Source organism: Salmo salar, chromosome ssa01, assembly GCF_905237065.1.
Source record: "Salmo salar chromosome ssa01, Ssal_v3.1, whole genome shotgun sequence".
NCBI lineage: Eukaryota > Metazoa > Chordata > Actinopteri > Salmoniformes > Salmonidae > Salmo > Salmo salar.
In genome coordinates, this window is record NC_059442.1 from 163,946,405 (window position 1) to 163,959,463 (window position 13,059).

The 13,059-nt window shown below is 42.7% G+C and overlaps 1 protein-coding gene across 1 annotated transcript in view; it reads right to left on the reverse strand.

The window, feature by feature from the left end:
* Positions 1-365: 365 nt before the first annotated feature.
* The window catches only part of slc38a9 (solute carrier family 38 member 9), a 42,844-nt gene continuing 30,150 nt past the window's right edge, over positions 366-13,059 (reverse strand). The window contains exons 14-15 of the mRNA XM_014144643.2: positions 2,750-2,839; positions 366-2,441 (exon numbers count right to left, since the gene is read on the reverse strand). Of these exons, the coding sequence (XP_014000118.1) occupies positions 2,276-2,441; positions 2,750-2,839 (256 nt within the window). The 3' untranslated portion in view covers positions 366-2,275. The remainder of the gene's footprint in view (positions 2,442-2,749; positions 2,840-13,059) is intronic.

Sequence of the window (13,059 nt, forward strand, 5' to 3'; positions counted from 1 at the left end):
GAACCAGAGGTAACTAATTTACGCTTTTAGGACTACAAGCTGGCGAGCTCTTTAGAGCACATGTATACAGTTACTTTGTTATAACTGCGGACACGCAAAGTATTTTACAGTGAGGTATTATTTTCATGTGCTTATGTACATTTCTCCACTAGTTATTTAGCTATAACTTGTATGTTAATATGGAGACAGAATTGCTAGCTTGTATGCTAAGACTGGTTTCGTTGTCATTCCTCATGCTGAAGGCTATTTGGCCTGTTTCTATAAGTCTGCTCCCTTGTGGACCTTTAGTTGCCGTTTCCTTTGTAAATCAATGGTGCATTTATAACCATCATGGGTTATAAATGATTCCAATAGCAGTTTGTTACTTCATTGTAATATTGTTTATTACTATATTTTAATTACTTATCATTCCTCTCTTCATTCTGTAATTGCAGACAACCACACACACACATTTAGAACCCCCTGTGAATATAATTGCCATTAAAAACACCATAACTCTAACTGGAATTGCTAACATCTTACTTACCAAAGAATGAGGCCAGCTTTTGTATGACAAGCAACATTTAGTGAACGTACACTCCATTACACCACCCCCTACACAATCCCTTTATCCATCCGATAACATTAAGGTGCAGTTTCTCTGAAGAATTAGAGTGAAGAACTGTATGTAACAACAACAAAAAGTTCATAACAGAGTTAGCTTCCATTTGTTCAAGTATACGGTTGGTGCTCCACTATGGCATATGAACATTATGAGGTTTACCCTAGGATAAGCTTTCCAAATCCGAGTGGGGAAAATACAAAACTCACCCAAGATCAGCATCTCGGGGCAACTTTACCTTACAATAATGTAATACATTTAAGGAAAAATACCACTAACTATTTTCATATTTGTTTCATTAGTCTACTGTTGATACGGTCCCAAAATGTTTTACGTCAGCAATCAAGTTTAAGATACAAAATTATTTTGAAAGTTGTATCTTAAACTTGATTGCTGACGTAAAACATTATTGGACCGTATCAACAATGGACTAATGAAACAAATATGAAAATAGTTTGAGTGGTATTTCCCTTTATGAGCCAGGGAACAAATGAACTCCCTAATCCCACCCAAATATCCACATGGGCCAAGAAAATTCAAAGGGCCTAAAACAGTCGCCACAATAAATCGCTTCCCTGCTTTTACACGTCAAATAATTCCATCCAGATTTCCCCTCCCCCTCAAAAACATATAATGAATACAGGACATGATTTGTGCATTTTCCCAGAATAATATATACTATATAGAATGTATAGTGTTCAAACAGAGGGGTGAGAATGGGGAGGGAGGGGAAAATGTTTAAGGGAATCATTCAGTAACATTTGTCAGTCAAATGCTTCACTCTCTGGGGAATTATGCTGCAGAAAGTCTGATCACATGATTATCTATTGATAACTCTCCCACAGACTTCTTACCGTTGTACTGTTCTACTTTGAAGCAAGCTACGCACACATTATTTATAATCAAATTATTAAATTGGGTTGCTTCTGTGTTCTACATATTAATTGCATTTAAACAAAAAATTAAATATGAGTGTATTTTACGCTGAGAACAGTGCTTAAATTGTTCAAACTACAATAGAAACCCCAAAATAAATCAACCTAAAAAGAGGAAATAACAAAAGATGAGTTATCAGAACAGTACATGAGAACAAGGCTGTGCAAGGCTAGCTCAGTCCTACTGAACTACCAAAAAAACTAATAATTAAATCAACATAAAATAACCAAAAATATTTCTGCACCATCATGTTGAAGGAGGACAGTTCTGAGGTGAACGTCAATGCCCTTAAAAAAAAAAAAGTCAGAATGATTAGGGTTAACATGTTTGTGGAGGGAGCAAAACTAACGTAAACATCCAAAGAAGCAATCTAAATTGACATGAAACTCCCACTAAAAGAAGAGAACGTGCAGTTAAAGTAGAAAGAAAGACATTAGCTTGAATTCCCCAGAGACTGCTCCCTGTGCAAACCAGACCATGAGAGTTGGACACTGTATGCTGTCTCCTGCATCTCTCTGAACCGTACACAATGTATACAAAGGCTTGTGCCGGGTCGTAATCATCAGGGCACTCAACAGAAAGTTGAAACATTTTGCGTCGGAAAACTAAAATTTGCATTTCATAATGGACAAGTCCAAGTCGTCCCACCTCCCTGTTTCTGTCCATTTTCTTCCATTTGGTGACTAATGAACACGACCCAGCTTCATTGAGGGACAGACCAACCAAGTAGTGGCATAACTACATGAAGAACTGTCCTGCCACATTGGCCACGCCCAGGACAATGAGGAGGCTGTGGAAGATGGCCGAGGGCCAGCTGAGCTCCCCTCTACGCTTCTGGGAGATCATGTGGACTAGAGAGGGGAAGACAAAGACCAGGGCCAGGCCACACGTCGCCCCTGAGTACCTGGGAGTTGAAACAGAGAGAACAGATCTATATGGACTGAGCAAGAGAAGGTGAATTAGATTAAATTCAAAGAGGGGGCGTTATTTTACTGTGAGACTATGGGCTAAGCGTGTGTGAAAATAAAATGTTAGTGTCAATCGTGCATTAATGTCAATGGGGGAATTTGAAGGATAATTTCAAAACCAATATCTCAAGGATTTTGCCCTACATTTTTATTTTCCATTTGCAAGGAATACCTTGTTTTTGATTCTCTTTATCAACAAAAATCTTCATAATTTCTCATTTACCTATCTTAGCAGCCATCTTACCTTATAATGGAGCCAATGTTGGGGTAATACTTCGCCATGCAGACACCAGTGCCAACGATGAAAATGTTCAGAGTGAAAACGTGGAAGAAACTAGGGGATAAAGAGATGAAGAATTGTAACATTTTGTAGAAAGCTTGTTTTAACCATTAAAGCTTCAACACACAAGACTGGCCCCTCTTCCAATGAGGGGTACATTAGCTGGGGTAAAGACTGCAACTGATAAACATCACCTTTTCACACTAGAACTGCCATAGGCCCCCGTGCCGTTAGATGTTGTAATTAAAATAAATCAGCGATTTTAAAAGCAATGTCCTCCTTCCCTGACTTTTCCTATATATCGTTGTATTTTACATTGTTATAAAGATTGACAGCTGAGCAAAGTATTGAGCCTATTTACATTTTTTCCCCCCCTCACATCTATCTTAAAAAAAAGGGTAGGAATGTGCATCTTTAAACACATTCATTTACCATTCTAAATTCAAATCTGCTGCTGATGATCTCACGGAGGTGGGCCTCTCTGAACTGGAGCTGAATGTGTGTGTGTCTAAATGATGTATGTACAGTCGTAGCCAAAAGTTTTGAGAATGACACAAATATACATTTTCACAAAGTCTGATGCCTCAGTTTGTATGATGGCAATTTGCATATACTCCAGAATGTTATGAAGAGTGATCAGATGAATTGCAATTAATTGCAAATTCCCTCTTTGCCATGCAAATGAACTGAATTCCCCCCCCCCCCCCAGCTGACATCATGTCAGTGATTCTCTCGTTAACACAGGTGTGAGTGTTGACGAGGACAAGGCTGGAGATCACTCTGTCATGCTGATTGAGTTTGAATAACAGACTGGAAGCTTCAAAAGGAGGGTGGGGCTTGTTCTTCCTCTGTCAACCATGGTTACCTGCACGGAAACACGTGCCGTCATCATTGCTTTGCACAAAAAGGGCTTCATAGGCAAGGATATTGCTGCCAGTTAGATTGCACTTAAATCAACCATTTATCGGAACATCAAGAACTTCAAGGAGAGCGGTTCAATTGTTGTGAAGAAGGCTTCAGGGCACCCAAGAAAGTCCAGCAAGCGCCAGGACCGTCTCCTAAAGTTGATTCAGCTGCGGGATCGGGGCACCACCAGTACAGAGCTTGCTCAGGAATGGCAGCAGGCAGGTGTGAGTGCATCTGCACGCACAGTGAGGTGAAGACTTTGAGGATGGGGCCTGGTGTCAAGAAGGGCAGCAAAGAAGCCACTTCTCTCCAGGAAAAACATCAGGAACAGACTGATATTCTGCAAAAGGTACAGGCATTGGACTGCTGAGGACTGGGGTAAAGTCATTTTCTCGATGAATACCCTTTCCGATTGTTTGGGGCATCCGGAAAAAAGCTTGACTGGAGAAGATAAGGTGAGTGCTACCATCAGTCCTGTGTCATGCCAACAGTAAAGCATCCTGAGACCATTCATGTGTGGGGTTGCTTCTCAGACAAGGGAGTGCGCTCACTCACAATTTTGCCTAAGAACACAGCCATGAATAAAGAATGGTACCAACACATCCTCCGAGAGCAACTTCTCCCAACCATCCAGGAACAGTTTGACGAACAATGTCTTTTCCAGCATGATGGAGCACCTTGCCATAAGGCAAAAGTGATAACCAAGTGGCTCGGGGAATAAAACATCGATATTTTGGGTCCATGGCCAGGAAACTCCCCAGACCTTAATCCCATTGAAAACTTGTGGTCAATCCTCAAGGGGCAGGTGGACAAATAAAACCCCACAAATTCTGACAAACTCCAAGCATTGATTATGCAAGAATGGGCTGCCATCAGTCAGGATGTGGCCCAGAAGTTAATTGACAGCATGCCAGGGCAGATTGCAGAGGTCTTGAAAAAGGGTCAACACTGCAAACTCTTTGCATCAACTTCATGTAATTGTCAATAAAAGCCTTTGACAATTATGAAATGCTTGTAATTATACTTCAGTATTCCATAGTAACATCTGACAAAAATATCTAAAGACACTAAAGCAGCAAACTTTGTGAAAATTAATATTTGTGTCTTTCTCAAAACCTTTGGCCACGACTGTACTATGTAGGCACCTGATCTGAACCATAAGGGAGACTAGGCATCTACCACCCAATACAGCCCCCCCCAACTAATTAAACTTGTCATCTTCGCAGATTAAGGGTTTGAGCAAGTAATGTATAATTTACAAATTAGCAAATGACATAACGAATGAATATACACTGAGTGTACAAAATATTAAGAACACCTGCTCTTTCCATGAACTAGACTGACCAGGTGAAAGCTTTGATCCCTTATTGATGTCGCCTGTTAAATCCACTTAAAAATCAGTGTAGATGAAGAGAAGGAGACTGCTTAAAGAAGGATTTTTAAGCCTTGAGATAATTTTCACACTCAACAGTTTTCCGTATGTATCAAGAATGGTCCACCACCCAAAGGACATCCGACCAACTTGACACAACTTTGGGAAGCATTGGAGTCAACATGGGCCAGCATCCCTGTTGAACGCTTTCAACACCTTGTAGAGTCCATGCCCCGATGAATTGAGGCTGTTCTGAGGGCAAGGGGGGTGCAACTCAATATTAGGAAGGTGTTCTCAAAATCGAATGGTTTTCACCATTTGGAAGTTCAGTGAGCTTCTTTTTTCTCCTCCTGCTTTGGCCATGCAGGCAGTCCGCCTCGCAAATTGATTGTGATCTTCGTTATGAAATTATATATTTTTTTTTAAATTCAAAACTGGACCCTGTATATCTAAAAATGACCATAAAACACAGATTGTTTAAAGCAAAACTACCAAAACTATTGCCGATGGTGGACCTGATGAAACAAATAAAAATCTACTGTAAGCCCGTTCAGCAGGAATAGATGAGTGGTCTCTGGTAACTTCATTTTATTATGGTAAAACACCATTTTCAACAGCATATAGATGGCAAATTACATAGGTTGTCACTCAACTAATAAAGCCTAATATCGAACAAGCCATTTTAGCATTTTAAAGCTGAAGGTGCTGTGCAGAAGTTCAAGATCAGAACAGGCCGACACTAACATTACCTCAGGCCGGTCAGCACGAAGCTGGGCACAGTGCAGCAGTTTGACTAGGCTACTGATATTACCTCAGTCTGATCAGCACGAAGCTGGGCCCAGTGCAGCAGTTTGACTAGGCTACTGATATTACCTCAGTCTGATCAGCACGAAGCTGGGCCCAGTGCAGCAGTTTGACTAGGCCACTGATATTACCTCAGTCTGATCAGCACGAAGCTGGGCACAGTGCAGCAGTTTGACTAGGCTACTGATATTACCTGGGGTTGTTCAGCACACAAAATGACTTGTAGATCAATGACTGTCAACACAGTTACATGCTTAGTTCATCACTGGAGAAGACGTCACAGAAGATAAAAAAGGTTATTTTCGTAAGGTAATATCAGCAAAAAACATTTGAGTGAATCGGCGATTCATAACGTCTGAATCGATTTTCTGACCGATGCAGTCATTTTGATGAATCATTACATCCCTATTAAGGAGCCAAGACAACGGGCAGCTGGGTGTTGGTGCCACTATGATACATCCATAGGCGAGGATGTTTGCTAGCAAGCCATCAATGTGAATAATATCTAGCAAGCTAAGTGAAAGTAGGGAAAGAAGAAACGCTGATGAGCATTCTGACTGAGTCACCACAAACATGTCTGCCTGCTGAGGACAGTAAACAGACACACCCCTCCACGCATTGCTACTAATCTGCAGCTGTTTTGTTCTATAAACCTGCAGGGACATTGGTATTTTGCCAACAACTACATCGGCATAATAAAACCCTTCAGTTTTTTTCCATTCACAAGCATCAACTGTGAGTCTACCGATACGATCGCGAGCATCAACTGTCAGTTTACCGATACGATCGCGAGCATCAACTGTCAGTTTACCGATACGATCGCGAGCATCAACTGTCAGTTTACCGATACGATCGCGAGCGTCAACTGTCAGTTTACGGATACAATCACGAGTATAGCCAGGTTGTCACACCTCTAATAACAAAACAGTACATTCATCTGATTTGTAGGCTAAAAGGACACTGCACTCGACAGCCAGATCTTTAACAGGTGCTTGGAGGTTGAGAAGCCCAGCAGTTCTAGTGTTAAAACAATATGTGTTCCTTGAGAATGGTGTACAGTTTTTTGAATTCTCTAGGGTTTCTCAACTCCGGTGTCTTGTTTTGTACACTTTGTACAAAATAATAAAACGCAGAACTACAGGATGTTTCTTAACATAACTCTTTATTAACTAGCTACAACTACGTTAGCCTATCTCCAACCACGATCAACTGAATATGACCTAACCGTCTGGGTGGTCTTAACCAATCACCGCACAGTATGATACGGCGGTAAAATGCATCCAATTATAATTCAGTATGTATTCACATATGAATATTACATCCCCCTTCTTTTAAACAAAATACAAATGTTTTACATATTCTAAGCTTTTGTTTTGGATACATGCTCTGTAGTTTGAACTCAAGGTAAGTAACCATTTATATTGCATAATACACCAACTGAATCAACAGACTCTGAAACAATGATCCAACTTTTCAAACAAGGGATTCTCAGCAACTCAGCTTTCACTGTAGAAATGACATCTTAACATTTCAAACAAATACAATACCAAAACATGTCAAGTGAACTTTCAATAACAAGTTTACAGTCTGGAACGCTTTTAGGGCAGCAATCCTCCTACACCCTTTGACATTTCACAGGTCGAGGACAGCTCTGGGCTTGACCTCTCTTCCTGACCTTGTGCGATATGATGTTGAGCATGCTTCTGTGTCAGTCAACAGCTCTTGTGGTGTTGCAGGTAAGTGTGGTGTATGTTGTGCTGTGTGTGTGTTTAGTCCATCATGTTCTCTTTCAGGGGAACAGTTCATCTCATCAGTGTGTTGTTCTTTTGTGTTCAGTAAGTGACGACGATTGCAGCGGTACACTGCTCCTTCTGCTGTGCGGACGTGATATGAACGTTCCGTGTCAGCTGGCTGGATGACGACTGCTGGTTTCCAGAGGCCATGCTCCTGGATTCTAACTGACTCTCCGTCGATCAGTGGTGGCAGTGGTCTAGCTGACCTGTCGTAGTATCGCTTTTGTTGTTGTTGTCTCTGTGCACGTTTTTCATGCATTTCCTTGTAGCTGACAACCTCAGGTTGCAGCTGCTGGTTGGTGCTGGGAAGGGTTGAGCGAAGTCTGCGGCTCATCAACAGCTGGGCTGGTGATTTGAAGTTGTCAACTGGAGTGTTGCGGTATTCAAGGAGACTGAGGTAGGGGTCTCTCGTCTGCTTTTGCTTTGTCCATGAGTGATTTAGCAATCTGCACAGATTTTTCAGCAAGGCCATTACTTTGAGGTTAATGTGGGCTTGTGGTGACATGTGTGAACTCCCATGCTTTTGTGAAGGATTCAAACTCATTTGATTTGTAACAGGGCCCATTGTCAGATATTAAAGTCTCTACAATGCCATGCCTGGCAAAGGCTGCTTTCAGCTTGTGTATCACAGCTGCAGATGTGGTGCTGTGAAGCTTGTCGAGTTCGAAGTATCTGCTGTAGTAGTCCACTGTTACGATGTAGTCCTCGTTGTTCCAGGTGAACAGATCGGTTGCCACAACCTGCCAGGGTCGGTCTGGGATACAGTGAGGTAACATTGGCTCTTTGGTGTTTGAGGGGCGTCTTTCAAGACAGATGGTGCATCTACCAACAATGTCCTCTATTTGTTTGCACATTCCAGGCCAAAACAAAATGTCCCGTGCTCTCTGTTTGCACTTTTCCATGCCCATGTGTCCAGCATGGATCTTTGTCAAAATCTCTTCTCTGAGACTGGTAGGAATAATGATTTTCTCTCCTTTGAAAATTATTCCGTTGATCTGTGATAGTTCATCACGATGGTTCCAGAACTCTGAGATGCTCTGAGGGCATTTTCTCCTCTCCTCAGGCCATCCATCCTGTATGACTTTCCTCATCTGTGTGAGTTGTGAGTCCTTGTCTGTTTCTGCTTGGATCTCCTTCAGTTTTGTGTCACTAACTGGTAAGTTGCTGTACACCGTGTGCACTTGCATGTCCATGCCCTCACTGAGGCTGCTGTCCTTGTAGGTAAGAAACTTCCTGGAGAGTGTGTCTGCGACAGGGATGTCTTTGCCTGGACGGTGAGTGATTGTGAAGTCGTATTTTTGTAGTTGAAGGATCATTCTCTGTAGCCTTGGCGGGGCTGCAGCTAGTGGTTTCCTCATGATTGACTCAAGGGGCTTGTGGTCGGATTCCACAATGACTTGTCGTCCATATACGTACTGATGGAAACGTTTACATCCGAACAGAATGGCATAGAGCTCCTTTTCGATTTGAGCGTAGTTGATTTCACAGTCTGTGAGAGATTTGGAAGCGTAGCCGATGGGCTTTCCTTCTTGCAGTAGCACTGCACCTAGTCCATACTTCGACGCGTCCACTTGGAGTCTGAGCTCTTTGTTGGGGTCGTAGTAGGCAAGGATTGGTCCTGGTTCTCTCGTGATCAAGTCTTTCACATTCTGGAAAGCAATGTCGTGTTGCTTGTCCCAAAGAAACTCACTGGACTGCTTTAGCAGTTGACGCAGGGGTGCATTAGCATTGGAGAGGCTGGGTGCGAACTTGGCTAAGTAGTTGACCATGCCAAGCACTGTTTCCAGCTCTGCACGGTTCTTTGGTGGCTCCATTTCTTTTATGGCTGAGATCTTCTGTGGATCTGGCTTGATTCCATTCGCTGTGAGAAGATGTCCGAAGTAGCTGACCTCTGTAGCGCTGACTGTGCTCTTCTCGGGGTTGAGCCGGACTCCTCTCTCACGGGACCTTTGCAGCATCGCGCGGAGGTTTCTGTCGTGCTCCTCTTTGGTTCGACCATAAACAAGGATGTCGTCCACAATTGCCACAACTCCGTCGAGGCCTTCATATACTTCGTCAATCTTTCGCTGAAACTCGTCTTGGGCTGAGATAATCCCAAAAAGGCAGGCGACGGAACCTGTAGCGTCCAAACGGTGTGTTGAATGTAGTGAGCTTAGATGACTCTTCTGTGAGCTTGATAGCCCAGTAGCCTGATCTAGCGTCCATGACACTGAAGTAGTGTGCTCCCGCTAGCTTGTGCGTGATACCATCTAGCGTCGGTAAAGGGTAATGGGGCCGTTTGATAGCCTTGTTCAAGTCTCTTGGGTCGAGGCATACTCGGAGCTTGCCTGTGCGTGGTTTCTCCACCACCACTAACGCGTTTACCCAGTCAGTCGGTTCTGTAACCTTGGTGACTATGTCAGATTGCTCCATGCTCTCCAACTCTTTCTTCAGACGGGCACGGAGAGCAAGGGGAATCTTTCTCGGTGGGTAGACCACAGGGGTTGCGTCTGGGTCAAGGTGAATGGTACATTCTCCTGGGAATAATCCTATTCCTGTAAAGACATCAGCAAACTCCTCCAGTACATTTTCTGTCTCTACTGGTGCTGTTACTGATAAAACTAGCTTGATGAGGTCCATGTCTAAACATGCTTTAAGACCTAGCACTGCAGGTGCTCTAGTGTCAACAACGTAAAGTCCAACATCATGTCACTTTCTTTGTATTTGCATTTGAAAGTGCATGTGCCTTTTACTGGGAGCTGTTCACCACCATAACCAGTCAGTCTGCGCATGGTGGGCTGTAGCTCGCACTCAGATGTCAAGCTGCGGTACTTATTCAGAGGAATAATGTTTACTTGTGCACCAGTGTCTAGTTTGAACTTTAGCTTTGTGCCTTGTGTTCCTATCTCAATGTCAGCAAAGGCTTGCTCTGTCTCTGATATGTGACTTTTCTGTGTCACTGAATCAATAAACAGTTCATCATCATTTGACTCTTTGATTGACATTTCATCTTCACTCACTGTGTGTGTACTGTTTTTCCACGGTAAGCTCTGCACACTTTTGCAAAGTGATTCCATTTACCACATTTAGTACACCGTTTGCCTTTAGCTGGGCAATTTCCTTGTTCGCCATGCACTTTGTATCCACAATATCCACATGTTTTGGGGCGTTTTGAGTCTGTGTCGCTCTGTTTTGGAGTTATGTCTCTCTCCGTTCTGAAACACTCTCTCTGGGCACCGGAGGTGTGCTTTGATGTCTGCCTGACTGCGTGCACTGCTTGTTCACGTGATGCGCTCGTGCTGCCGCGCGAAATGGTTTTCATCTGAGCCTGTGCTAGCTCGTGAGATCTGGCTATGTCGATAGCTTTGTCCAGCGTTAGCTCAGACCCAACATTCAGAAGTTTCTCTCTCACTCGCGGTGAGTGTATTCCAAATACAATACGGTCCCTGACCATCTCATCCTTGTTTGCATAATCACAATCTTTCACAAGCAGACGCAGCTCAGTCACAAACTGTTCAAAAGACTCGCTAGCTCCCTGTACTTTCTCATGGAATTTGTACCTAGCAAAAATTGTATTAGTCTTCGGCACAACATATGCTTCAAAACGATCGTAGTATGTTTTCAGTACCTTTGATTCAGCCTCGGTAAGTGTCCATGTGTTGTAAATATCTCTCCCTTTTTCACCGATCCAGAGGAGCAGGTAGCTACATTTTTCCTCTTCTCCTCTTTCCTTCAGAGGACCCGTGAACATTAGCTCCACATGCTGTTTGTACTTACGCCATGCATCAGGTAAGTTTGTAGACTCCCAGTCCATTCGAGGTGAAGGAACTCCAGAAAAATCCATCTTTTAAGACCTTTTACTCTGACACCATGTCTTGTTTTGTACACTTTGTACAAAATAATAAAACGCAGAACTACAGGATGTTTCTTAACATAACTCTTTATTAACTAGCTACAACTACATGTTAGCCTATCTCCAACCACGATCAACTGCCCATGACCTAACCGTCTGGGTGGTCTTAACCAATCACCGCACAGTATGATACGGCGGTAAAATGCATCCAATTATAATTCAGTATGTATTCACATATGAATATTACACTCCGGTTTCAGGGTTGAGTCATCTTGGGCAGCGGTCCCCAACCCCTGGTCATTTGGTACCGGGCCGCAGAGAAATAATAAATAACTTACATTATTTCCGTTTTATTTATTAAATGAGTCTGAACGATGTTTTATTTTGAAAAGTGACCGGATTCCCTCTGTTACATCCGGTCTATGACTCACGCTTGTCTTGGTCACGTGATACGTTGCCGCTAAAATTAAACCCACAAGCTAGCAAAATGAGTAAAAAAAACAAATGTCTTTGGAAAGTTTCTTTGTTTATTTATTTTACCTTTATTTAACCAGGTAGGCAAGTTGAGAACAAGTTCTCATTTACAATTGCGACCTGGCCAAGATAAAGCAAAGCAGTTCGACAACATACAAAAACACAGAGTTACACATGGAGTAAAACAACATACAATCAATGATGCAGTAGAAGAAAAAAAAAAATAAGACTATATACAATGTGAGCAAATGATGTGAGATAAGGGAGGTAAAGGCAAAAAAAAAAGCCATGGTGGCAAAGTAAATAAAGTATAGCAAGAAAAACACTGGAATGGTAGATTTGTACTTTGAAGAAAGTTCAAAGATAAAATATAAATAATATGGTGCAAAGGAGCAAAATAAATAAAATAAATAAATACAGTAGGGGAAGAGGTAGTAGTTTGGGCTAAATTATAGATGGGCTATGTACAGGTGCAGTGATCTGTGAGCTGCTCTGACAGCTGGTGCTTAAAGCTAGTGAGGGAGATAAGCGTTTCCAGTTTCAGAGATTTTTGTAGTAGGTTCCAGTCATTGGCAGCAGAGAACTGGAAGGAGAGACGACCAAAGGAGGAGTTGGCTTTAGGGGTGACCAGAGAGATATACCTGCTGGAGCACGTGCTACAGGTGGGTGCTGCTATGGTGACCAGTGAGCGGAGATAAGGGGGGACTTTACCTAGCAGGGTCTTGTAGATGACCTGGAGCCAATGTGTTTGGCGACGATTATGAAGCGAAGGCCAGCCAACGAGAGCGTACAGGTCGCAATGGTGGGTAGTATATGGGGCTTTGGTGACAAAACAGATGGCACTGTGATAGACTGCATCCAGCTTGTTGAGTAGGGTATTGGAAGCTATTTTGTAAATGACATCGCCGAAGTCGAGGATTGGTAGGATGGTCAGTTTTACGAGGGTATGTTTGGCAGCATGAGTGAAGGATGCTTTGTTGCGAAATAGGAAGCCAATTCGAGATTTCACTTTGGATTGGAGATGATTGATGTGAGTCTGGAAGGAGAGTTTACAGTCTAACCAGACACCTAGGTATTTGTAGTTGTCCACAAA